Here is a 27,931-nt window from a genome sequence, read left to right on the forward strand (position 1 = left end):
CCTGTCCTCTGTCCTTTCCCTTGTCAGAACACAGCCTTGACCAAACTGCAGCATCCTCCAAGGAGGGAAGGAGTGAAATGTCCCTTCTGGGGAAGAAGGAAGGAGGGACAGTGAGAAAAGAGGGGTTTGGTCTCAAAAACAGGTTCCAAATCCCAGGAGGACCCAGGGCAGGCAGTGCTCGTGTGGTCAGGCACCAATGCTCTCCACAAGGGTGACTCTGGATCTGCAGGAGCAGCAGGTCAGGAGCAGCCCCCTCCCTCTCTGGGAGCCCAAACTGCCCCATCCCACATCCCCAGGGACCTGTGGGTGCCCCATTTCCCCAGCCATGCAGTCCTTGAGGAAGCATTGCCTGGTTTTCATCTCTGGTAGGGAATGGAAATGAGGAGGTTATTCTTTGCTGAAACATTCTGCAAAAGTCAGAGCTGAAATCTCTCACTTTTCTCTTCCATCTGTTTATTTTTACCACTTAATAACACGTCTGTCTTGTCAACTGTTCCTGACACTGTGGCAAGAAAACCCAACTCAGTGAAGACAGATTTATCAAAGAGACATTAGCTCTTCCTCGCTGTGTGACACCACATCAGCTCTCCTGCACATGAAGTCTGCTCTGTAATTTCAAAGTGTGTCTTCTATCTCTTTGAGGGGCTGATATGACCAATATATTTGAAATTGTTGCTTGTTATGCAAAAGGTTATCCAAACTGTGAAGATAAGAAGCAATTTCAAGTGCTTCAAGGAGCCTCCTTTTTTTTGATGTGTTTTTCTCCCCACTGCCACATGATGTTACAGACCTAATTTCAAGAGATTAGTAACAATTGCAAAACAGTCATTGAAATAATCTGTGATAGAGCACAGAACTCTGGGACAACATGAAAAGTCTGGGCAATCAATAATTTCTCACCATGATTAAGAAAATCGTGGTCTGCAAGCTTCAGTGTGACACCAGAGCTGCTCCTGCTTCCCCAGGAGGTGCCTGAATGAAGGGCAGCAGTGTGAATCTCCTCATGATTCATCTTGGCTTTATTAGCTTGACAGGGATGGCTTCACTCACCCCTTTTGTTTCAAACTGTGCTCCTGGTTTCCCTCCTGAACCATCCCCCTGATGGGGAGGCCTGGAAGAACTGAATCTGAACCATCTGTCATTTTCAAATGAACTCTTTTACCACTTTTTCCTTATTTTCTTGCCCTTCCACGAGTTTGTTTCATAAATTTTGAATCCAGCTGAGCTGAACCAATGTCCTTGTCTGGTTTTTGCACAGGGAGCAGGGATATTTCACTGAAACAGAATCTTGGAACTCCCAGTTTGGTGTGTAGAGTCACTCAGAACACATCCATCCTTCTGGGCACGTTGTGGTAGCACAGCCACAGCCTTGGTTGGGAGGTGAATCCAACAGGACACACAATCCAGCTGGGAGCAGGACAGAGCTGGGGGTGTCTCCATGCGCAAAACAGGATGGGCAAAGGCTGGCTGTGAGAGCAGCATTGGGTTTAGTGATTCCCTCCTCACTAGAGCTGAGCCTGTGTCTCATTTCTGCCTCGTGCATGGTCCTGTTAGCTCAGAGCAAGTTGACTTCCAGGACCTGGTGTTCCAGAAGTGATCCTCAGCTGATGAAAGCAACCCTCAGCATTTCAGAAAACAGCTGATTCCCATGTCCTCTCACTTCACAAGACCATCCTCTTCACTCCTTGTCCACATGAAAGGCAGCATTAACTTCTAGAGAACCACAACCTGTCCTTTGGGCAGCTCCCTCCTTCCCTGGGAGTGAATGGCTCCTGAATGCCTTCAGAATTCTCCTGCCTCTATGAGAAGCTACTTCCAAAAACCAGGGAAAGAAGACCAAAACCATGTTGTTGAATCTTGGAATTTCCCTGCGTGTCCCTCTACACATTTTATTACACTGGAGCACATTCCATCAACAGCACCATGCACTCTGCCCTTAATGTGGAGTAGGAAATTATCTGTACATCATGGAAAATCTCTTATTGCAGAAAATAAGGAGAACCTACCAGATTCTGAAGAGTTAATTCAGATTTACATCTGTGAGGGAAAAGGATTTGTTCAAAAAAGATGGAAAGAGTTAAGCGAGCTGGTAAATGAAATTACTCAATATTGTCCCATACTGATTATTTTTCCCCCAGAAAAGCCTCCTGTAATGAAGGACCTGTCTTGGTTTCTTTCTCTCTTTGGCTGAGGCTGGAGTGTGGCTGGTACGAGACAAATCCACCTTTTCCTTCCTTTGATCACAAAGATGCCAACTGAAAAGAAACCTTCAGGAATCTGCTGCCAGGCTGGGGTGGATCTGCCATGCACGTGTAACACACTCTTCACTGCACTTGGGCCCAGGACTGAAATGTCCAAGATTCCCTGATTTCTCTGATTTTCACTGCCTTGTTTTCTCAATCCTTTTGAGTACACTTGCCTTGTTTTGTCAGGAACTGCCAAACCTCAGCAAATGAGTGGAGAACTGCACCCCAAATGAATTCTGTAGCAGAAGAACATACCAGACTGTTGTCCAAGGTCCTTCCCTTCAACACATCTGCCCTAGCAGACAGGAAAGAAGGGCATCTATCTAAAAATAAAATTATTGAATATTTAGGTGCTGCTATTTTCATCATATATTGTTTTAAAGCTTCAGTTCACTTGGTGCTTTTTAAAGACTTGGGTGAAGGAAAGCACCTGTATTACCTACAAAAATGGTTTTAAGTGCTGGGCACAGACTGGCCCAGAAACAGAGGAAGTGGAGTGTGGCATTCACATTTTCTGGAAAAATCCCTTCACCCAGGACTCTTCTCCTGGGAAGCTGAGAAGCCTCAGAGAAAAAGGAAAACAATCATTATCTGATTTGCTTCTCCTGTGTTGTGCTCATGTGGAATGTGTTTGGAGAATGTTTGATTGGTTTCATATGAATTATTTTGACTCATTGGCCAATCAGGGCCAAGCTGTGTCAGGGCTCTGGAACAGCCACAAGTTTTCATTATTATCTTTTTAGCCTTTCTGTATTCTTTAGTATAGTTTAGTATAGCTAATAAAGAATATAGTATATATTATACTATAAAGAATATAGTATATTCTTTAATATAATACAGTATCATAAAATAATAAATTAGCCTTCTGAGAACATGGAGTCAGATTCATCATTCCTTCCTTTGTCAGGGCACCCCACAAATAAAATAATGGAGGGCAATGGCTGTGGAAGATGAGGCAGAAAGGGAATGTGAGCTGGAGCTGATGTCTTGATCCTGCTTTGCTTGCTGCTGCCTGAGCCCTGCTCTCTTCCCACCCTCCCAGCTGGCTGTGGAGCCCAAGGTGCAGATCAGAGACATGTGGTAATGCTGGGATGCCTTGTCTGTCCTGGGCACTGGGAGACGGAAACACAGATCTCCAGGAAAATTTGCTGGCACTAAACAGTTTAAGCACCATGAGGGAGTTTGGATTTCACATGAAAAGGTGGGGATGAAGGATCCATAGTTCCATCCCCTCCTACAATGACTCCAGCTGAGGCACAGGACACAAAGTCCACCTTTGGAATTCAGCAATCCCAGACATGGCAAACCATCATCTCAATAGGAATGTGGTGATTCTCCTGGGATTGGCTGCAGGGTCTCCTTGGAGGAGCAGAAACGATGACAAGGACAAGTGCTGTGCTTGGCACCAAGACAGGAGACCACCTAAGCCACCAAAGAGCCACCCTCACAAAGCAGATGGACAAATCACAGTGAATGAGGACTTTTTTTTTAAATCTACACACTTCACCTGACATCACTTCATCCTATCTGGTCACTTGATCTGCCTTCTAAATCCAAACTCCAGTATTTTTAGTTACCTAAAAAAAGAAACAATGCTCACCCAGAAGAGCCTAGAAGCTCAGGCTGGAAGCATGAAACCCCAGCAGATCAATATTAAGTTACATCCTGGCAATTGGAGGGAAAATAAACACAGTTAACTCAGAGCCACATGAAGCTTTGTACATTAAAAACACCAATAGTGTTTTATTCAGAAAAAATAATCAGTCTTGCTTTGAATGAGAAAAATCCATATTAGATGACACTTGGCATGATAATGTGAGCCAGGATCAAGCCATGCCTCAGTGCCCCAACAGCACAGGGGGCTGTGAATGATCCTCAGAGGAACCTCCTCCCCAATGCCTGCTCAGCCATTCCCACTGACCTGTCCCCATGGCTGCTGCTGTTGAGTTGATCTTTGGTTCATCCTGAAATTAGTTTATTTTTTTCTGCTTTAGCTTCTCTATCAACCCATCTTAGTTAAACTACATCCTCTGAATTTTCTTTTTTTTTTTTGAGCTTTAGATTTTTTTTTTTTTCTAGGAGGCTTTCTAGTCTGCAGCCAGCTGGGGCCCCACTTCTTTCCCTTGGCTCTACTCACTGTGAGAAGGATAAAAGCCTCCTCTGTTCTCTTTGGACAGGTTTCCAGCACTTGGAGAATGGTTTATCTGGAAGCAACATTTCAGATTTTTCTGTGCTGCAACTGGCACCACAGACAGGGATGTATCCTCACTGCTGAAGGAGAGCAAAACTGAGAAAATTCTGCCTCCAACCCTCTTTGAAAGCAAGACAGAGCTCAGGCATTCTGCCCACCCTGCTGCCCTTGACCTCTCAACAAGTTCTGCCTTCCAACCTCTTTGTTCCACAGCAGCCAGAAGGGATCTCCAGTGGTCTCTGGTTCAGCCCTCAGCCAGCCTGGATCAGGTCACTGGCACCTCCTGCAGCCCAAAGTGAACTTTCCTCCAAGGATGGAGATCCCACAGCAATACTGAGCAATCCTCTTTATCAAACATCCATTAGGAAGCAATCAGGGAGGGGTGTGACACCCAGGCTGGGCTTTGGGCTCCCCTGTGGCTCTCCCTGCACAGCTCGTTCCCCACATAGTGCCTGAGGCTGTCCACAGCACAGACAGGCACACACACAGAACAATTTGCATTAATAATAGCTTTTCTGAGGTTATCCTTTCTCAATCCTGGTACATTCCACCTCTCCTGTAGGACATTCTGCACCTGAACTTGGAGCTGCAGAGGGCTGAACACCCTTTAATGTCCTGCTGGAAGGGGCAGTGTCAGTGCACCTGCCTGGACACTGCTCCTGCTCCAGTGTAAACACACTGCATGGAACATCTGACCTTCCTTTCCTGGCAAGCTACTGCCTCCCCCCTGTTATAAATACATAAATGCATAACTTAACACCTGCCTTGACAAGGAAACCACACTGGGACCCGTGGAGAGCCTGCACTGTTTCACTGGTTCCCTCAGTGCAGCCCTGTGTCCCTTGCACGGGTTGGGGACATCAGCAGTGGTGGCTGGGATTTGAGCCAGAGGGGTCTGTAGTGTTTGTGGGCTTCCCAATGCAGCTACATTTGTTTCCAGGCAGAAAACACCAGCCTGTGCCCTTGCCCTGCAGCAAATCCCTTTTTGCCTGGCTCTGTTATGACTGGTGGGTGGCTGTGTCCCCTGCCAGACACCACAATGACTCCGTGCTGATCCCAGTGCTCCCACAGGACAGGGAACATTCCCACTGGGAGCTGAGGCCCTGCACACCGCAGAGCACACACAGGAGAAACATTTCCAAAAAAGCAGCCCTGGCCTCACTCACACAGGGCTGTGCCAGGGCTGGGAAGCACTGATGGGTTCTGCCAGACTGAGCACTCAGGCTGAGGCCTCAGTGACAGAGCAGCAGCTCCCAGGCTGGGCTCAGGGCCTGCCCTGCCCCGGGCCAGGCAGAGCCAGCTCGCTCTCATCGTTCTCCTCAGGCTCACTGCTGAAGGTGGAGGGGCTGCTGCTGGGCAAGCTGTGCCCAGAGCCCGTGCCCAGGGAGCCCTTGGGCTCAGTGCCCAGCCCCGGGGCACCCTGTGGGCACACATGGGCAGGGGCAGGCTGGGAGTCCTTCCTCTGGCACACAAACTGCCTCAGCAGGGATTTCTGCAGCGTGGTCTGCAGGCTTTCACAAGTCCTCTGGTTTGTGCTTGGCTGGGTGTAATGCAAATCCAGCTGCAGGACCACATCTGTCTGGAAGGGGAGAACAAAGAACACGGGGTGAATGGGGGAATCAGATTGGAAGCAGAGCTCTCCTAGTGCTGCTGCCAGCAAGGAGCCTTGGCTGCTGCTGTGCAGGCTCACAGCCCCATGCTGTGGCACGATGGAGCAACACTGCTGCCAGAGAAAATGGGCTGGACACACTCCTACAGCTCACTGAGCAACACTGCTGCCAGAGAAAATGGGCTGAACACACTCCTACAGCTCACTGTGCCTGCAGGCCTCAGCCATGGATTCTGGATTTCTCCTGAAGTCAGGCCATGAGGGATCCCATCAGCTCCATCAGGGAGCTGCCACTGCCAGCATCACCCTGGGGCATAGGGGAGCAGGAGCAGCAAAGAGTTCATAGAGAAAGATGCCATGTGGACAGTGCCAAATGCTCTGCACAAGTGCAGGCAGATGACACCAGTTCCATCACCCACCGCTACTGTAACCCCATCACAAATACATCAGGCACAGTCAGCCCTGAGTGAAGCCATGCTGGCTGTCACCCAGTCACTTCCTTATTTTCCATGTACCTTAGCATCATTTCCAGGAAATAATAGGAGATCTTAGCATCATTTCCAGGAGATAATAGGATATCTCAGCATCATTTCCAGGAGGATCTTCTTCATGATCTTGCCAGGCACAAGGTGGGACTGACTGGGCTGTATTTACCCAGGTCTTTGTGCACCATGGCCAAGAGCAATGCATGTGGGAGAGGAAAGCATGAACCACTCACAGTGCTCAAAGCCAGGTGGATGCACCTTGATCTAGTGGAAGGCACTTGGAGCACCCTGATCTAGTGGAAGGCATCCCTGCTTGATGAGCTTTAAGGTCCCTTCCAGCCCAAACCATTCTGGGATTCTATGAACTAAAACACACCCCACATTGTAAAAGCCAGCAGCTTTAATCAGCAGTGCTCCATAGGGATCCACTCACAGCCTAGCACTATTTTAGAATTTTGTAAAATGTGAAGAAATAAGAGAATAACCACATTTGTGGCAGTCAAACCCCTGAAAACAGATCCCCAGAAACACCTGTAAAGAGCAGGGAGAGGTACAATGGAACAAGAAAATTCTGGCAGGCAATACCTGGTCTAGGTCTCCTGTCTGCACTTAGAAGCAATGCAGAAAATCAGGGAAAGGTTCAGAAAAGAGCTCCAGGAACAATGAAGAAGTGAAAGCAATGCCATATGCTGAAGCACATCACGTACAGAGCAAGCAGAACTTGCTGCAGGCAGATCCAGGCAGCAGCTTGAGAGCAGCACTGGGTGTGAGATCCACTGGCTGTGTGTTAGAGAAGAAAAATCCAAGAATAAACAAGGTGCATACTGCTGTTTGAGGAGAAACAAGCCAGGGGACAAGCAATTCTGCTTCTCTCATGCTCTTTAAATAGTTTGAGGGTGTTTTGAAGTGTGCCAAAGAGGCACAGCTTGGATCAGGCTTGGCAGTGCCACTCTGATGACTGGAGATTCTGGCCAGCCCGTGAACTCATCTCTCAGGAAGCACAGTGAGACATTCCTCCACCTGAAATAACTGAAATAATTCCTCCACCTGAACTCATCTCTCAGGCAAGCACAGTGAGACATTCCTCCACCTGAAATAACTGAAATAATTCCTCCACCTGAACTCATCTCTCAGGCATGCACACAGCCTAGTTGAGACATTCCTCCACCTGAAATAACTGGGCAGCTCTGACCTCCCCGTGGGTGATGGGGCAGGGAGCAGCGAAAAACAGAACAATCCATGGCTGGTGATGCCTCTCTGCCCTCAGCAGAGGCTGCTGTGGGTCAGCTCTGATAGCAAAGTCAGGCAGAGGAGACAACACAAAAGCAAAGAGCACTCACAGTCAGGTTCTGCAGCCTGATTGTAAATCAGGAAGATTTTACTGAGGTGGAAGAGGTGAGGTGAAAGGACAGTGCTTTCCTATGGGAGGGCTGGGTGTGTCCAGCCTGGAAAAGAGAAGGATTCAAGATAACTTTAGAGCCCTTTCCAATGCCTAAAGGGGCTCTAGGAGAGCTGGAGAGGGACTGGGGACAAGGAATGGAGTGACAGGACACAGGAATGGCCCCCACAGCCAGAGGGCAGGGATGGATGGGATATTGGGAAGCAATTCTTCTCTGTGAGGGTAGTGAGGCCCTGGCAGAGGTTCCCCATCCCTGGAAATGTCCCAGGCCAGGCTGGACAGGGCTTGGAGCAACCTAAGACAGTGGAAGGTGTCCCTGCCATGGCTGGTGGTGTAACAAGATGAATGTTCAGGTCCCCCCCAATCCAAACCAATCTGTGATTCTCTAAAAGAGGGCAGCCTTTGTGCCTTGAAGACCAACAAGCTCCTCTTTGATCTGGATGTGACAGAGACATGTAATCAGAGAGACAGATCCAGCTCCAGCCATGCAGGTAAGGACACCAGCTCCATGAGAGAGCAGAGCTGGGGAAATGGGCACCTGGCTACTCTCTACCTCAATTTTCTGCAGTGCACAAAGCTGGAAGATGCAGTCCAGCTCCTCCCTCTTGTACACAGAGGCCAGCAGAGTCTCCACGTGGTCCAGACAGCTCTCCCTCTGGATGGCCACAGCATCTGTCTCCTGGGTCAGGAAAACAAGAGGAAAGACAAGGAAATTTCAGCATTAGCATGAAGAACTGAGGCACAACTGCCCATCAAACGTGCTCAGGGCTTTGATTAACACACTGCCTGGTGGAAATGCTGGGTATCCTAATGAAGTGCTACAGAAAGCCACAGGAATGCAGAGGTTTCACACACTTGCCTTGTATGTAATGAGAGGACCATGAGTGTCTCAGTATATGTTGCTACTGAGATGGCCACAATACACAGAGTATCATCAAACAATATCAGAAAGCATCAACCCAGACACAGCAACACTTCAGAAGGCTGCCAGCACCTGCTCCTCTTCTTCAGCCCAGCCCTTCACACCCCTGATGTTGATGCATTGCCCTGTGTGCCCTCTGCCCCCTTTGGTGGTTGCTCAGTGCCCCTGGGCACTCCATGGCTCATTGCAGTCACCTGTTTTTCACAGCTGTGCCCATCCCCAATTACCACAAACTCTGTGCCTACACCTGAGCATATCTCACTGTGAAAAATGGGCTACAGAGGGATTTGCAGCAGAGCAGAAGCAGCACCAGCTGGTATCACAACCACCACAGTGCCAGCAGTGTGTCATGGAGGGAGCAAGTTTTCCAAAGGTACTGAGTTGTGCTGATTTAGCCCTCCACCATCTACAGAACTGCCAATTCCTGCTGAGTTGCTCAGATTTAACCAAAACAGCACTGAGATCCTCCTCAGTACCAATTGAGCCACAATAATACCCCAGGAAGAGACAAGGGAATAAAGGCCTTATGAAATCACAGGTCATGGAATGCAGGGGGATAGAACATAAGTAAATAAAGGTAGTGTAGAAAGTAATCTTACCCCCTAAAGAGTTGCAGCTGGGTTAATTGTTAAAGATTTGGAGCAGGCCTGATGTTAACAGGCTGCATTTAGCCAATAAGAAGAGTGTTATAAAGAGTGGATTGGTGGGAACTGGAGTCAGTTGGCTGCTGTGAGGACAAGGAAAAATCAGAGGAGATGCCTACAAGAAACATCAAGGAGGTACAAAACTCTAGCATATGGAACCTTTGCAATGTAATGGCAATAGAACCTTTGCAATATGATGACAACAATGGAATATCTTGAGTTGGAAGGAACCCACAAAGGTCATTAAGTTCAACTCCTGGCCCTGCACAGACACCCCAGAACTTCCACCCTGTGCATGCAAGCACTGTCCAAGTGCTCCTGGAGCTCTGGCAGCCCTGGAGCTGCGACCACGTCCCACTTGCCTTGGATCTGAGCCCTCCAGAATGGGTGACAGGCCACAGCCTACAGCCCCTTCCAGAAGGTTCCCTCTGCCAGCCAGCTCTGGCACCATCCCAGTGTGATCCTCAGCAGGAGAAGCTGCCCTGGGCAGGCTGATAAAGGAGGCTGTTGGGATATTTAGGGATGTAAAAGTTGGAGAAGCCCTGGGAACTCTTCCGGGCCCTCCCTGAGCTGCTGCCTGCAAGCAGCCAAAGAGATTTGGTTCTGGCCAGGAGAGTATGAGGATAAGCATTGGATTCCAAATGCTGGCTGGGATCTGCAGGCATCAGGGTCAGCCCTGCATGCAAGGCTGGTGGAACAGGAGGTCACTGGAGGCTGAGGAAACACCATTTATCTCTGTGCAAGAGAAAGCCAAACCTATCTCTGCACTTGGCAGCTCATTACAGAAAGACAAAAAGCTGGAGGGAGCTTGGGGAAGATCAGGCCAGTGAATGGAGACCAAGGAGGCAGGAAGCTCTGGAGCCAGGCTGGGAGAGCTGGGGGTGCTCACCTGGACAAGAGAAGGCTCCAGGGAGAGCTCAGAGAGTTCCAGGAGAGCTGGAGAGGGACTTGGGACTGTCACAGGCATCTTTTATGGAAAATCCTTTCCTTAGGATTTTTTCTCCTGAGAAGCTGGGAGGCCTCAGGAACAAAATGCAAACATTGATTATCTGCTGCTGTGGAATGCAACAGGTGCATCTGGGATTGGGCCCATGTGGTTGTTTCTAATTAATGGCCAATCACAGCCAGCTGGCTCGGACTCTCTGTCCAAGCCACAAACCTTTGTTATCTTTGTATTCTCTTTCTATTCTTAGCTAGCCTTCTGATGAAATCCTTTCTTCTATTCTTTTAGGTATAGTTTTAATGTAATATACATCATAAAATAATAAATCAGCCTTCTGAAACATGGAGTCAGATCCTCATCTCTTCCCTCATCCAAGAACTCCTGTGAACACCGTCACAGGGGACAAGGGATGGAGGGACAAGAGGGGAATGGCTCTCACTGCCATCAGAGATTAGGGACAATGTCATCTCCACTGTGGAACTTCCTCCCTGCAATACAAACCATGACTTACTTCCGTGTTGGGAGCAACTTTTTGTAGATTCCAAGGCCCGGTGAAATCAACATTTTTGCTTCTCTTGTCTGAACTACAATTGCCTTGCTCCTTCCTTTCATTACTTTGTCTGTGTTTTAGTTGGCACAGTTTTCTTTCCATGAAGCATGGACCCAAAACTGGACCCAGTGTTGCAGCCACAGCCAGGAGAGCCAGACAAGATCTCACAGAAATCTCAGAGCTCTAGTCTGCACCCTTGCCATGGGTTTGTGTCCTGTTTTTGTGGCCTCAGCTGCTTTGGGCTCTGACCAGGACTGGTTCTCCACTCACTGCCCATCCCATGCTGATGCTACTTTTTATTCTTGCTCACATGCAGGAACTTGTATTTGCTGAATAACAGCCTTGGCCTCAAATTGTACCTTCAGTTATCCGAATCCTTCAAAAATCTGCTTTGTAGCTCTTGGTGTTATGGGATCTGTGTATTCAATAAGCACAGCAGTGAAAATAACAACAAATCCCACAGCCCTGATTTTCCAAAAAGCCCAGATATACTCAATCACCCTCCAAGAAGGAAAGTTTTCTTTAGTTTTAAGTGGAATTTCCTGTGTGCCCATGGCCTCTGCTCCTGGCACTGGGCACTACTGGGAAGAACCTGGCTCCTTCCTCTTTGCCCCTTCCCTGCAGGTGTTTGTAAGCCTGGAGGAGCTCTTCCTCAGCCTGTCCTTCCAGAGGATGAACAGCCCCAGCTCTCTCAGCTTTTCCTTACCAGAGGGAGCCCAGTGTCCCCATGGGCACCTCAGGGATCCCAGAGGGGGGTGGTGGCTGCTGTGATGTCTGAGGTGGGCAGGTGACACTCATGGAAGGACATGCTGCTGCCTCTGCAGACAGCCCTGGAGCTCAGTGGGAGCCAGCTCCACCATGCACCAGCACAGGAAGAGGGATCTGGCTGTACTGGGGTCCCTTTTTGTCCCCTGATCCATCCTGAGACAGCTCCAGAGGCAGGAGCAGGCAGCTGGGTCTCCATTTCCCCCAGTCACTGATGTGAGGCAAAACACAAATACATGCTCACATACACAGACACAATTTTCATGCATGATGCTCACAAGGGGAAATGATGCTTCAGCTTAGGAATGGGCAGGATCAGGCTCCAAACCTCCTGGATATACCACACTGAATCAGTGACCCCACTGTGCTGAGGAGCAGTGTCCCTCCACGAGAAACAAGGGCCAAAAATCCACCACAAATGAGCTACACCTCAGGAGGAGGACTACAGAAAACAAGGGAGATGATAGTTACAGGAAGGAGCAGCAAATTAAATCTGTACAAGTGTCATGGAGACCATCAGTAAAGCCCATGCTGGGCACATGGTCTGTGTGGCATTGACATTCTCTGAAAAAATTCCTTCACCCAGGATTTTTCTCCTGGGAAACTGAGAAGCCTCAGAGAATAGGAAAACAATTCTTATCTCATTGGCTTCTCCTGTGTTTTGCTGCTGTGGAATGTGTTTGGAGATTGTTTACCCACAGGTGATTGTTCCATTGCATTCTGCTGTGAGTTGTTTTCACTCATCGGCCAATTGAGGCCAAACTGTGACAGGACTCTGGAAAGAGTCACAAGTTTTCATTATTATCTTTTTAGCATTCTGTAAGTATCCTTTCTGTATTCTTTAGTTTATAATAGTTTTCTTTAATATAATATAGTATAATAAAGTAATAAATTAGCCTTCTGAGAACATGGAGTCAGACTCATCCTTCCTGCCTTTGTATGGACAGTTCCCAGCAAATACAATAGATCTGGGAGGAAAGGTTTGAGAAAGGTTCAAGGAAGCTGGTATAGGTCAGCTGGGAAGGAATATATTGTTGCATTAAGATATATCAGCACAGCAGGCTAAAGAAGTCAAAAAGCCAGACCTACTTTCTAACACAGAAAACAGAATAGCTCTTGGCCTCAATCAGATTAAATGCAATAATTTAATCAGGCAGGCCAGAAATCAATCTGAGGGATAACTTGTTAAAGGCATCCAACTGCTGCCAAATCTTTTTTGTGATTTATGAGAAGCAAGTCAGGGAATCCACGGAGATGTGGAAGGAGCCTCAAAGAGGAATCCCTTTTTCACCTGGGGTCAGCCATCCCCACTCCTCAGGACTCAGCCCAAGCACCCTCCCCACCTGTAACCCAGGGAAAGCAGCCCAGCAGGGGCCAGGCAGAGCACTCACGAGCTGGTGGAGCAGGAGCTGGGGCTCAGTGATGTGTGCCAGGGGTGGCAGTGGCTTGGCACACACGAACATCAGGTTGGAGAAGAGCCGCAGGAAGCGGAGCTGCGCCCGCGCCCCGCACGGGAACGTCACCGTTCTGCTCGGCAGCTCTGCAAGGGAAATGCCAGCACCATCAGCTCCTCTGGGGCTTCTCTCAACACCTCCCTGCCCAGCAGAGCCCCTGAGGGCCAGGCACCCCCAGCTCCTCCTGCCCTGCATGGCTCACCTTGGCCGTGTCCCCAGCGCTCAGCGGCTGCTCCCGAGGCACAGATGGGGTCTGTCAGGGACCGGGCCTCCTTCAGGGTGTGCCTGATCTCCATCACCTGCTTCCCAGTGACCAGGGGATCACGGCCAATGTCTGGGGGAGAGTGGGGAGGAAGCACAAGGATCACTCCAGGCTCCTTACTGATCTCCCTGCCTTTCAGGCCCTACATCAATGCCTCCATGCTGCTCGGAGGCCACTGAGAGCTCCCACAGGGCACAGCCGGTGATTTGGAGTTTAGGGAAGAACAGTGGGTGGGATGGGATGGGGTGGGATGGGGCGATGTGGAGCCACTGCTGTCTCTTCTCACCCCTGCCACTGAAGCAACTGGTTTTATCACTGGCTGGGGTCTCTGTACAATTCACAAACAGGAGGGGGCTGCTGTGGAATGTGCCTTGAGCTGTTTTATTTTTCAGCATCAGCCTCATTACATGCTTATGACAATGGGAAGATGCCACCAGCTCACATCTCAGGCAGCAGACAAAGAACTTGATGTTACAACTTACTTTATAAGTTTTTTGACCAATCACACAAAACAAAAGGAACTACTGACAGTAGTTCTATTTAACCACTATAAGCATACACACCTTTGGTTAAACAATGCTTGCTTATTTCAAATACAATACCTACTTGTAAGCCTTAAAACACAATGCACAGAGCTCCATTATTAAGCTTCAAACTTCCTAATATCTTGCTAGATAAACTTTTCTGTAGCTTAGGGAGTTATTCAGACAAGCATTAATACACAGACTATTGTTCTATTTGTCTTTGCTTTTCTACCTTTTAAATAATTTTTCTGCTGACCTATCTCATGGCTGCTGCTTAGCTCTAATCACAGTTCTACTGTTTCTGAAGCCTGCCTTTTGCAGCTTTCCCAAAACCCTCTAATTTTGTAAATTCCCATAATTTCTAGCTTCTCTTACCTTCTAACACATCCTCCAGCATGTGTGTAACCTTCTTCTCTTGCAGAATGTGTTTCTTCAGGTATTTCATGAAGATCCCAGAGCTAAACTCCCCATCCTGCAGTTCATAGGCCTCTGCATCTTCACTCCTGCAAGAGTAAGGGTGTTTCTTCAGAGTCCTTGCAGTTCTGCATTGGGCATGAAGCCCAAGGTCAGTCTGGGGTGGCCAGCTCCATCCAGGCTCTATTGGCTGGGTCAGAGTGAGCTCCTCAAGGAATAACACAAAGTGCTTTGGTTGTGCCCCAGAGAGGATGGGCAGGCCACAGGACAGGAAAAAGCAGTGGAAGGGAATGGGACAGGACAGCACAGTCTCCTTTGCCAGCCCAGGTGGGTGACAAAGGTGAAAAGCCAGTGGAACTGGCACTGGAGCAGTAAATAACACCCAGCATCTCAGGAGGCTTTGGGTGAGCTGCTCATGGGACACCCACCTGAGGAACCAGGCTGAGGATCAGGTGACAGGAGCTGATGTCACCTTCACACACAACTCTGGAAGGAAGGACAGAAGTGCCTGGACAGCACACCCAGGAGCTGGAGGGTGACAGCAAGAGGGAACATGAAATCCTCTCCAGCCTCTGTGCAGGAAAGGCTGAGAGGAGACAGGGCTGTGCCAAGGTCTCAGAGCCAGAGGGAACATGAAATCCTCTCCAGCCTCTGTGCAGGAAAGGCTGAGAGGAGACAGGGCTGTGCCAGGCTCTGAGAGCCAGAGGGAACATGAAATCCTCTCCAGCCTCTGTGCAGGAAAGGCTGAGAGGAGACAGGGCTGTGCCAGGCTCTGAGAGCCAGAGGGAACATGGAATCCTCTCCAGCCTCTGTGCAGGAAAGGCTGAGAGGAGACAGGGCTGTGCCAGGCTCTGCTCCTGTGTGGGGTTGTGGGAATGCTGAGGTCACTCACGTGGAATAGCCATAGACAGTGTTCCCCCAGGGCTCCAGGGGCTGCACCTGGGACAGGGCACGTCCTGGGTTGTACCTGGAGAGGAGGCAAAGGCACAGGTCAGTGCTGAGGACATCTGTCAGCTGGAGGGGACAAATCCCACACATTCCTCATGTCCACCTCTTAGGGGTGGCAGTAGGATCAACTCTCACCTTAGATACAACCAGAGGGACTAAAGCTGGGAATCCCACCAAGAACCCAAACCACAGAGAAAGGTGTGGTCTGTCCAGCTGTGACTCACCTGCACTGGTGAGCTGCTCCCTGCCCTCAGCCTGGAGCTGGGGGTGCACATTGGCACCTCCTACAGAGGCTGGGTTTTAACAACTCCAGCAGCACCACAGTGCAGAGAACACACAGGTTCACCCCATGCACAGCTGTGCCATGAGGCATTCACATCCTCTGAAAAAATTCCTTCACTGAAGATTTTTCTCCTGGGAAGCTGAGAAGCTTCAGAGAAAAGGAAAACAATTCTTATCTCATATCTCATTTGCTTCTCCTGTGTTTTACTCATGTGGAATGTGTTTGGAGATTACTTCACTGGATTCTGCTTGAGTTGTTTTCACTCTTTGACCAATTGGGGCCAAGCTGTGTCAGGGCACTGGAAAGAGTCAGTTTCATTTTATCTTTTTCATTTTCATTCAGAGTTTTCATTTTATCTTTTTAGCATTCTGTAAGTATCTTTTCTGTATTCTTTAGTATAGTAAGGTATTCTTTAATATACTTAATATACTTAATATTCTTTATAATACTATATTATAATAATATAATATGTTAAATATATCAATATAAATACATGAAAATAAATATAAATTTATAAAAGATATTTATATCTAAATATATATTTAGAATATATGTTTAAAATTTATATTATTTATTATTAAAATAAATAATATAATATAAATAATATCTAATAATATAATATAAAATATTAGCCTTCTGAGAACATGGAGTCAGATGCATCATTCCTGCCTTCACCAGGGCACCCTGCAAACACAACAGTCCCTCAAGGAGCCAGAGGTGCTCAGCACCATGGTTACAGCTCAGTTGTCTTTGCACCCCACAGGGCCCTTCCAGACCATGCCCACACCTTTGCCTTAGGGAACCAAAGCAGGCTGTGGGTGATACACCCCCAGATCTCCCTGAGATGGGATCAGGACACACACAGGAGTCTCAAAGCCCAAAACTGGTCTCAGCACCTCGGTCTAGACACAGAGCCCCTATTATTCCCAAAATCAGGTAGATCCATGGTGACAGGATCTGATTGCCAACAAAACAAAAAATCTTGGTGGCACTGGATGGTTAAACCTTGCCCATCTGCCTGCAGCCAGACTGACAGCATGGGGACAGGCTGCCTCCAGCTCACACCAGTGACTCGGAGCTGCTCCCAGTCACACGGTGACAAGAACCAGGCACAGAGGCAGAGTTAGTCCATGTAATTCAATTCCAGCACAGTTTCCTGGGGCTGGAGCTGGCACTCTAAGGACAGCAGAAAGAACAGAGGTATTGCCACCAGCCAGCATGTCACCTACTGCTGGCGGCACAGCCTGGAGATGTTCAATGGCAGAATTCAACTGGCTTGTGTAAGTTGTCCCAAAGATGATCAGAATAGAAAATGTGAGAAAGGAAGCATGTTTCTAAATCTGAATATTGAGATTTATCTGCTCTTCAATTCCTCTTAGTTTAATGCAGAAATCTTTGGTTCCAGATCCTAGGATAAAACAGGGAGTTCCTGGAAAAGGCAATCACATCCACCCCAAATCAGTATATCAATGTATGAGGCTACACACAGGCTCTGTGCTGATTCCTCCCCTGCTGAGGCTGAGCATCTGCTCCCCTTGGCAGAGGGAGGAGATGTGTTTCTCAGCACCCTGGCATTTCTGATGCCAACACATGGGGTGAGCAGCAGCTCTGGGTGAGCTCCCTCTCAGCACAGCCCCAGCTTCATACAGGAGCTGCTGCAGCATCAGCCTGACCACGAGGGTGCTGGGAAAGGAGGCCCTGGGAGCCTTGTTGTACACAGCTATGAAACCCAGATGCTTTCCTGAGCTGAAATGGTGACTTCTGGAAAAAAATGAGCTCAGGACAGAACTCCTGCCCCCACAAGATCAGGGATAACACCACTGCATGGAGTGCTGTGCTTGCTGTGGAACAGAGGAGGTGTGAACTTCAGGGAAGGAGGGAGAGACTCCACTGAGCAAAGGAACAGTGGCAATGCCAGGGGAGGAGACAGCAGCTCAGAGGGAGACAGACAGCACCTCAAAAGCTGTTTTACAGACTGTTAGCACTTGCACTGGTGTCCCTGTGCAGCCCCCACAGTGCCTCCCCATCACACAGACGGCACAGCACAGCCCAGAGCTGCTCCAGCCCAGCTCCAGCAGAGCATCCATGAGAGCCAGGAGCTCCTGCTTGGCTGCAGGCCATCCCCTGCCTCTGATCCCACTGGGGAGGGCAGCCAGGTGTGCCAGGGCAGCAACACACCCTGCCCTCAGCAGGAAGGGAGAAAGGGGATGCTCCACTCTGGGGAGCTCAGGGCAGCATCAAGGGACATCAAATTCCTGCCCCAGAGCTGTGGGACAAATCCCAGCACAGCCAGCTTTAAGCTATTCAAAGCAAGCAGCCCCATCACTGCAGCTAAAAGGCATCCAAAATTTATCAGCTCTCAGGGGCTGGCAGCTCTCTCAAGGTACCAAAAGCTTTGTTGTCTTTCCCATTCTTAATGCAGGAAGCACAGCAGGAAGAGAGAGATATTTTGCTCTCCAGGTCATCTCTGACCTGTAAATCTGCCTCAGGAGCCTGAAATAAATGAACTAATGACAGCTTCTACTGCACCAGTCCACCCACCTCTGCTGAAATTGGACAAGTAGTAATTTCCTGCAGCAGGATACAAGTCTGCAGGCCAAGGGAGGATGATGGGTTTTCCACAGAAAGTGGGAAAATGCTGATCCCTGACCTCAGCAGCAGCAGCTTCACCACACGACCACTTCAGAAGGATTTAAGCCCAGCAGAAAAACAAGTAGCAGGGCTTAAAATATTTTCCCTGTCATGCTGCACTCTTCTCACAGATGTTAACAAGAATGCAGCCAGGAGAAGAGAGGTGAACTCAACACTCCCAGCCTCAGCAGGTGGGAAATATGGACCAGGAAAGCACACAATCAGCAAGATCAGGTTAGGTTGAAACACAAAATAAAAACCCTGTGCTGAGTTTATGCCAGGCAGAGCCACCCCTCCACAAGCTTGAGGCAACTTGCCTGTATTTGCCAGGATTCTTCACCCCAAAAACCAAGGGAGGGTCTCCAGCAGATGTCAGACAAGGTCTGATGCTCTCTGCACTAAGACTTGATGGACCCATCCCTCAGGACACCCTGCAGGACCTGACAACGTGGTTGATTTTATAGATCAATAACCTCTGGCAGAGGCTCAGCAGCACCATGGGGGCTGTCCAAACCCACAGCTGAGGATGGCTGCCCTCCCCAGCCCTCAGAACACCCAGGTGAGCAAGGGGGAAGAGGCTCCTACCACTTCCTGCAGGTGTCCAGCAGGATGATGTTCAGGGCTGTCTGCTGCTGCTGCATCTTCTGCAGGATCCTCTGCACGCTGATGCAGTTCTCAGGGGCGTAGGGCTGGGGAGCATCCACAGGGACCATGTAGTTCCTCCCCAGATGCTCATAGCCATGCCCAGCATAGTAGAACACAGCTGGGGACAGGGAGAGGAGAGGTGAATCAGGATGCCAGCCTGCAGGTGTGTAACCAGCTCCTCATGGCCCTGTCCTGGAAGGAGACTGGTGCAGGGCAGACCTAGACCAGTATGGAACTGGAGCTACCTTGACCTCACAATTTCAAATTTTTCCCAATTTACTCCCTTCATTAGTGCTGGAAGGAGCCCCAAGAGGCTCTCCTGTGCTTGTAGATTCCTGCACTGTTTGTCTCCTGAGGACCTTGGATTTACACACTTCCAAACCCTCTGTGCTGCAACACCCAGGCTCAGCACCTGCCAGGCTGAATTTCACCCTTGTACCATGTTTTGGTCAGTCCTCAGGTCTCTGAAGGAACAAGGCAACAGAAAAGGATTTTACCAGGATGGAAAATACATTAACAGTCATTTAAATTAGATGCCATTAATAGCCATTTAAATTAGAAGCTCCTCAGTTTTAGTTTTGGAGACGAGACTAACAACTGATTAGGTGACAGAAAACATTCTCCATTTCAAAGGTCTGCCTGTCTTCACACACCTATAAACTGGTGAAAAATTAGACACAGAGAGAGATGAGTTCTTCAGATACCCAGAACATGAGGATTGTGTGCTTCAACAACCTCAAACCAAGCACCAGCCCTGTTAAGGGAGGAGTCAGACTCATGCAGATGCTGGTGGGAAGCCTAAAGCCCAACAAGAATTTTGGGTTTTACTCTTAGGCACAATGAAACAGTAAAAGTTTCTGCCTTCCCAAGGGATGGGCTATCCAGGTGGGAAGCCAGCACTGGGAACTTGGCATGGCCTAAGCTGGGGCGCCTCTGCAGCCCAGGTTCAGTGCAGGGCTGGCACAGGGATCCCCAGGATGGAGCTTCTCACAAGGGGCAGTGGCTGGCCACCCCTCCCCAGGGCCAATGCCACTGCCTGGGGATGCTGCTTGGTGAAAACTGGGGAATTGAAATGGGCTAAAAAAAGCTCTAAGAGGTGACACAGGGAGTTGTGTCACTACAGCTGGGGGACAGTGAAGAGGGGTCAGAAATGGGAAAAAGCAGCTAAGAGGCAACAGCAGGAGAAATTCCTCACTCAGATTCACTGCCAAAGCCCACACTGAGTGAGTAACCTCTCCTCTGTTTTCCTTCCACTGCCCCTGCACTTGGCAGGACGCTCACTCTGGTGTGATTCTGCAGGGATGCAGTGACAGGGGCAGGAGCTGAAGGGCTGAAAGCATGACCTCACTGTGTGCAGAATGGAAAACATGATCTCAGAGTCAAAAAGACCTTGAGTCACCTTTGGTTTCTATTCTCAGGGGACAATGGAAAGTTTCTCAAATGGCCATTTTCACAGGTGCCCATGAGATTTGGGTTCCTCTTCTGGTGGATCACCAGCCAGAGGCAGCAGGCTCTGATTTGCAGAAGCTTTAAACTTTTGTAACTTGTGAATCAAAGTCACAGAACCCTCCCCTGAGACTAGAAAAGAGCATAAAACAGGAAGCCTTCTAGAAAAATTAGATGCAGCTTGGGCCCCTTGAGCCACTGAGCACTGGTGGCTTTTGTCCTTCTGCCTGTACATGCAAGGGAAGTGATGACATCTGTCACCAGGCAGCACCACTGAGGCTTGGAAAAAATGAAATGTAACAGGAAAGCCCACAAAGAATGATTCACTCCTTAAATCTTGTAACTTTTGAGGTCTTGTTGAGTACCTGAATGCACCACCAAGTGCTCCCCATGCTATACAAACCACAAAGACTTGTGTTCAAATCAAGAAAGGTGAGTTTCACATCACCTGAGCAACTTCTCCAACCTCTCCTGGACTGAATCTCTCCTCATGAACAGGAAAGTCAATAGCTTGCCCAGAGAAGGAAAGGGATGTTTAATTCTGAGTTCTTTCCACATTGTATGAGTCAGAACTGCTCGTCACAGAAAAACTTTTGAGTTTAAATTAAAAAGGGGAAGCTCCAAGCACTGCTTATAATGGAGGAAACGTCAGCTTGAGGCTGAATAAAGGCCATTTTCTGCTTGTGTTGCATTTCCAACATAATTTTTTTTTATTTGGGACTTTTTAGGATGCTCAAAATAACATCCAGGGGATTCCTCACTTGCCTGAGGGTGGTATAATTAGATCACTTAGAGGATGTAGTTTCAGGGCCTTGCAAAAATCCTATGAAGCTTTTTTAAGATGAAGTCTGGAGGAAAAGCAGCCTGATAATAAACCACCTCCATACAGTGAACTGGACAAACCTTTGGATCATGGGATCACTAGGGCTGGGAAAGACCTCCAAGATCATCAAGTCCAACCTTGGACTGAACCTCACCATGCCCACTAAACCATATCATGCAGTGTCACATCCACTTGGTTTTTGCTCCTTCAGCCTAAGCAGGCATTGCCTCACAAACACTCAACCCAGCTGTTGATATTTTGCCTGACAGCACACAAAATCAATTTTGCCAGGAAGGATCAGAGGCCACGAATGCAGAGAAGCTCTACAAGTTTAAATAAAGCATGACAACATGAAAGGTTTGCTGTTTCCAAGCCTTTTTTTCTCTGCAGTGCTTAGGAAGGGCCATGGATAAAATGCCTTTTGGTCCTCACTGTCTGGGTGCCACTCAGCTGGCATGTAACCCTCACACTGAGGTTTGGAAACTAAAAACAAGCACCTTCAAGGAGTTTTCAGGGTATCTATCCCACTGTAAGAATCTCAGGGACCCCAAAGATGCTATTTTCACCACCAAATCTGAGCACCTTCTTTAAGATCCACAAGATCTGCTGGTTGGGTTTGTGGTTGAGGAATGCTTCCTTACTGAGTACAATTAAGCACAAAGCCCAACCTCAAAGCCACCTGCAGCTGGAAATGCTCTTCTGCAAAAGGGCTGTCAGGGGCCCAAATTAGACCTTCAGGAAAGAGAAACAAGGAAATCATGACCAGATGCAGCAGTCAGGGCCCAAAAGGAGCTCCCCTCCTCACACATGAGTAGGGAGGGGCAATCAGTCAGTGTCCTCAATTCTTTCATGCAAGGAAAAATCAAAACCCCCTTTCCCATTCACTATTGGAAGCACTGGCTCCCCAAAAACTCAGTGTGAGCCCATGCTGCTGGGATTGGAGGTGAGCCACATGTTGGAGAAACATCTGCCAAAACTAAACTACGCTTAATCCAAGGGCTCCTGCCAAACCTGAGACAGCAACATTCAATTTCTTCTCTTTTAATTCAATAGCTGTTCAGACAATTCCCCAACCCCTCCTGAGCACAGGCAGGGGGCTGAGCTGGCTTGGCCTTACCATAGACTCCCTTGCCCAGGAGCTGCAGGAACTGAGCGACCGCTGTCGCCATCTCAGCCTTGTTGAGATCCAGCAGGGACACAACCTGGAAGCCCAGATGCTCCAGAAGGTGCCTCAGCTCAAACACATCCCTCACAGGGGCCATGAGGTTGGGGTGATGCTGGTAACGGTTGTTGCCCACCAGAAGTGCTATTTTGCCTGTAGCTGAAACAGACACCAAGTGAAAAAGCTGTAAATGCTCAGCAAGATCTCGCCTCCTGCTCTTGGAGAGGATATGGACAATCTAAGCAAGGATAAACCCTAGGCTGCTGCAAGGCAGGAGCACTCTCCAGAAAGCTTTCTGAACACTTTGACAAAATCCACAGTCATTTTGACAGAAAGGCTTGGAAAGTTTTCAGTTGACAACCAAAATCCCAGGAGTGCAGAGGTTCTGCTCTACCTGCCCAACCATGACCACAGGGAGGGGGATTCACTGAGCCAGGCTGAGGGGTCCTTCCCTCACAGGGCTGAAGCAGAGAAACCCAAGGCTCCTGCTTTGATTTTATCTCCATCCCCCACTGTACAAAAACGGGATTTATTTTGCTCAGTGCTGGTGGGAGGGAGGGACTTTGCCCTGCTCTGAGGAGGTATTTCAAACAGGGATAGGTTGTCATTTAAACAACACTTTTTTAAATCATTTGGCAGGCACAGAGCTTAAGACTCAGTTACTCATTAGGAATAATCTTACTCCACTTACTGAAAAAGATCAGGGCTTGGCAGGGGCTGGGATTCATTTTATGCTGTACAGCTGTAATCCAAAAGTGCAGAGCCTGTGGTCATAAAGGCTTGAAACAATCTCTGCAGAAAAAGCATTCCCATTTCTTGTCCTCCCATCCACCCTGGAGCCTGGCTTTTAATTAAGGGAATAATTGCACAGGAAGAAAAGATGACAGTACTCACCAAAAAACTTTCCAGAGTCACAAAGACCTGGGAAAGAAAAAGGGAAATGATAAGCCTGGGTTCAGTAAGCCTGGGCCCAGCACCCAGTGCAGGTCTGAATTCTGCTCCCACAGCCCTGGCCATGCACAGCTGGAACAAACACACAGAGGACCTGCACAAGCAACACCCCTCAGGCACCTCTTCACAGCCTGACTGCTAACCTTAAAGACCTGCTAACCTCTGATGCTGGGAGGATTTCTGAAATCCAGCCTGATTTATGACATCCTGAGCAGCTGGGAAGCAAAGCCTGGAGAGGTGGCAGACCAGGGAAGGAGGGTCAATCAACATGGAGAAGCTCATACCTGATGTGACTCACCTGCTACCTCACTGCAGCAAAAGCAAAGGAAACAAAATGACTCAAGGTCAATACAAGCTCCAAAACCAGAGTTTGTCCCCATAAATGTGCAGTGCAGAGGAAGTTGCCCTGTTTGCTTTTGATTGCAACAATATTCCCAGAGTTTTTAATCTCCCTGCTCTGCCTTTCCCTGCTGTTTTAGCAGCACTTCTGGCTCAGCAAAGCCACTCACTTTGGTCCACAAGCTCTTCTGCCTGAGCACTTCCAGTCTCTTAAAATCATTATTACCTTAACAGCTCCAGCTTTTCCTATTTCAATCAGAAATAAATTTAAAAATCCAGCCCAGGAAAAAATTTGAAAACCCTAAATGCTCTTAAAGAAGAAATTAGGGATAAATTGCATAAATCCCATGGGTCTTGAAGACCTCTGGCTCCTGAATCAGCGTTGCTGATGCATGAGAGGTGCCTGAAAAGCTGCAGAACAAAACCACACATCCTCTTCCACCTCCTACAGAGGCACCTGCTGCATGTGAAAGCTCCCCAGCAGTAATACATGGAACCCAACCCAATCTGGTGTCCTCTTCTCACTGTCTGTGCCCCCAGGATGTGTTTTGCCAGCTGTGAGGAGGCAGGCAGAGTGCTCTCTGGCTACACAAGATCAATTTGCACTATGGAGAAATTTTAAAGCCAGCATAAAAGGCAAGATAAGAAGCTTATGGCATAGAAAAATCTCTAGGTGGAGTAAAGAGCCAGCAATTCAGCCTGAGCTATTCCTGCCTCACATAAGGGAAAGGCACAGGGCCAAAGCAGCCAGAGGTGCTCTGGGAACACATCCTCTCCCTGGGATCCATCACTCACACAGCACCAGCCCTGAGCTGGCTGCCCAAGGGGCCTGAACCTTCCCAAATAAACACCATCCTCTCCAGCTCTGTATCCAAGCACATCCCTTCATGTCAGAGAGACTGGAAATGCGTATGGCCACAGGAGCCTGCTGAGATTTGGCCTGAACTGTGAAAGCAGCACCTTGGCATGGTGTCTTGGCAGGTCTGAGAGCACTGAGCCTGCCCTAACACAGCAGGTCTGACCCACAACAGGCCCAGCGGCATCCCATGTGCCAGACAGCGGATCACTGCATTTAGGGGCTTCCCCCTTTGCCCCCTCAGTGTCAAGGAATCCTGTTTATCACAGTCCTCATTCACCAGCTCAGCACCCCCAGAGAGCACCAAACTCCTCTGTCCCCTGTAATCCCATCCCACAGCAGGTGACACACAGCAGAGGGACAGGGGCTGGCTCTGCTCACCGATGTGAACGTCCACGGCGCTGCTCCAGTGCTCCCCATGCCTGTTGGAGGCACAGCACAGGTACGTGCCAGAGTCACTGACCCTGCTGTGGCTGATCTAGGCAGACCAAAAGTTAAATCACATTATTTATGGGGAAAGTCTGAAGATCCAGGCCAGGATGTGCCAAAGGCACTCGTGTTCGTGGAATAAAAAGTATTTTTCCTGCTGTTTGCAGAGACTTTACCTCACAAAGAATCAGGACAGGGACAAGAACCAGAGCAGTACCAACTGGTGAGGACTCTGGTTCTCCAGCCCAGGATCCTGCTCAGAGAGGGACTAAAGCCACCACTGAGTCAGGGTGGCCACAGCTCTGTCTATTCAAGCCCTGAACACCTCTAAGTACACTGCAGCCTTTCTGGCTCCAGCACAGCACCATCCACCCCTGAAAACAACCTTTTGTTAGTGCCCAGACTGAACTTTCCCATCAGAATTGCAATCTAAGGCCACCATGTAATACCCTCTGAGACCATCTGTAATACCATCTGAGAAGAGACTGGATGTCTTGTCCTTGTGCCTTTCACATGATGCCCTGGGAGGAAATTTCCTTTCCTGAATCAATAACACAGCACTGATTTACACTCAGCCAGAGACACAAAATAAAGCCAGCTCCTCTGCTGCCTCCCTGACTCTTTTCTGCTAGGTCTCCAGCAGGCAGACAGGATGCCCACTGCTCCATCAATCCACACACAGAGAGTAGCTGTTCTCATGTCTCTGCATAAAAGGGCACAAGAGGTGTGCTGAGAGCCCTTGACACATCTATGGATTGGTTACCTCTTAGAGGAATACCCACAACTTTGAAAGAAATGCATAAAACATATTCCCCCTTCACACAGAGTCATCCAGCCAGCTGCCAAAGCAGCAGGGTGACACGTGGAGGGCTTTCTCACAACCCTGCAATCAGCTTCTCCCATTACCCACCTCAGCACCCAGAGCTCCTGTACTGCCCCCAGAAAGCCTTACCCGGAGCTTTTTCCTCTTCTGCTGCTCCAGGGGTGTCCCATTGTGGTACCACTGGTAGCTGGGGGCTGGCACCCCCATGGCAGCACACTGCAGCTGCAGGGGCTGCCCCACCTCCACCCGCTGCTCCTGGGGGTTCAGCACAATCACCGGCTCTCCTTGCCACAGCCGAGGGGGCAGACCTGCAAGGCAGCAAGACACAACTGGTCCTCCCTCCACAGGGACAGCAAACAACACCAACTTCCACCATCACTACTGCACCTTTCTCCTTGGGGAGCAGGGAACCCTTGGGAGCAATGCCTGTGACAGTAAATGCCACACCAAAGCCCTGCCTCCGGCTTCCCAAACCTGATCCTCACCGTTTCCTGACAAAGGTACAGTCAACACTCTAAGGAAAACCACACCTCGTTTTTGGTCAACTTTGAAGTAGCCAGATGGGTTCTTCCAGTCCCAATATAACCCAGAATAACTCTGGGAAACCCACAGCAAGCATGAGGTGCAGGTGCATGTGGACAGGGCTTGGAGCAACCTGGTCTAGTGAAAGGTGTCTCTGACCATGGCAAGAGGTGGAACAAGATGAGCTTGAAGGTCCCTTCCAACCCAAACCATTCTGTGACTCTATAACACATCAAGAAGGTAAAAGACAGGCTTGTACCTCTGGCAACACACTGATGGACCTCTACCTTCACCCAGTCAGAGAAGACAGCATTTCTGTGGAGGTCATTGACTCTGCAGGTGTAGAGCTGGGTCTGCTCTGCAATGATGGGCAAGTCCTGGTTGGTTGCTCCAGGAATGAGGCGGCAGTCAGACTAAAGGGAAAACAAAGGCAGTGGGCAGCAATTCCCTCCTCACTGCTGGCAGCAGAAGGCACCAGGAAACCCCTTGTAAGAGCAACAAAAGTGGAAATCCCTGGATCCTCCTCTCCTTCAGCTCCCCCACTGTGTGCAAGGACCCAGCTGGTGCCATACCCAAGGCCACCCATCCTTACCTGGTGCTGACAGAACCACTGGTACTGCAGAGGGGAACGTCCCTGGGCTCGGCACCGCAGCGTGAAGGAATATCCCACCGGGACAGAGACAGAGACCGGCTGCTCCGTTATGGTAATGGCTGTGGAGAAACAGCAGCTGCAGCTGGGAACAGCACCGCAGGCACAGCCCAGCATCTCACTGTCACCCAGTGGCCAGGCATGGGGAGCTTCAAGGGGGACACCCATCCCAGCAAGCGGGGAAGATTGGAGAGGATGGATGGATGGATGGATGGATGGATGGATGGATGGATGGATGGATGGATGGTGTGTAGGTGGATGGACAAGGGGATGGGTGGATGGAAGCATGGGTGAGTGAATGGATGACATGGGGCTCTCCTGGCTACTCCCGCAAGTGCCCGGGGGCTGGCACGGTCACTGCCAAGTGGCCACTCACCTTCCTGCATCGCTTCTCCGGCGGCTCCTCCCCGGCCCGGGCGGCCGCCGGCCGGCCCCGCGGCGGTTCCTGTCCCCGGGACGCGGCGGCGGCACCTGTGGCGAGGCACGGCGGCGCTGGGGCGGCTCGGGCCGGGCCCAGGGGCCGCTCACCCGGCGCGGGGGCCCATGGCGGGCTGGGGCTGGGGCTGCGGCGCCGGGCCGGGGCCCGCACTCGGCTGCCGCCGGCCCCGCGGGCCCGCACTTCCGCGCTCCCGGCCCGCCCCGCGCCCGCCAGCACCGGGGGCGGCGCCGCCACGCGCCCGACCGGACCGGACCGACACGGACCGGCACGGCACGGATCGGCTCCGCATGTCCGGCCCGCTCCGGCGGGGACGCCGCTCGCCACCATGCCGAGGCTGCCCGCAGCTCCAAGCCCACGAGTGACCTCGCCCCCTCCCCAGGGGTGTCCCCACGCCCACACCCACTGGTGGCCTCGCCCCGCTCCACACTCCTCACACGCGGCCTCCCCACCGCCGCTGCTGACCTCAGCCTCATTCACACGGGTGTCCTTCCCTCCCCGTACCGCGTGTCCTCGTCCCGTCCCCGTCCCCACCACCCCATATCCTACAGATATCCTCACCCCCTCCTCACGGGTGTTT

At 49.9% G+C, this 27,931-nt stretch overlaps 1 protein-coding gene across 1 annotated transcript; it reads right to left on the reverse strand.

Moving 5' to 3' along the window:
• Positions 1-4,882: 4,882 nt before the first annotated feature.
• LOC128934844 (mucosa-associated lymphoid tissue lymphoma translocation protein 1 homolog) lies at positions 4,883-27,361 on the reverse strand. The gene is made up of 14 exons (XM_054272748.1): positions 27,292-27,361; positions 26,859-26,977; positions 26,526-26,679; positions 25,874-26,052; positions 24,874-24,970; positions 23,241-23,267; positions 22,302-22,505; positions 18,856-19,033; positions 15,301-15,375; positions 14,370-14,497; positions 13,411-13,542; positions 13,146-13,294; positions 8,484-8,609; positions 4,883-6,016 (listed from the first exon to the last, which is right to left on the reverse strand). The coding sequence occupies exons 1-14, from the start codon at positions 27,299-27,301 to the stop codon at positions 5,702-5,704; spliced, it is 1,893 nt and encodes a 630-aa protein (XP_054128723.1). The 5' UTR covers positions 27,302-27,361; the 3' UTR covers positions 4,883-5,701.
• Between the last annotated feature and the right edge of the window lie 570 nt (positions 27,362-27,931).

This window comes from Melozone crissalis, unplaced genomic scaffold (assembly GCF_028551555.1).
Source record: "Melozone crissalis strain CALT ecotype California unplaced genomic scaffold, PUWL_Pcris_2 ptg000014l_1, whole genome shotgun sequence".
Taxonomy (NCBI): domain Eukaryota; kingdom Metazoa; phylum Chordata; class Aves; order Passeriformes; family Passerellidae; genus Melozone; species Melozone crissalis.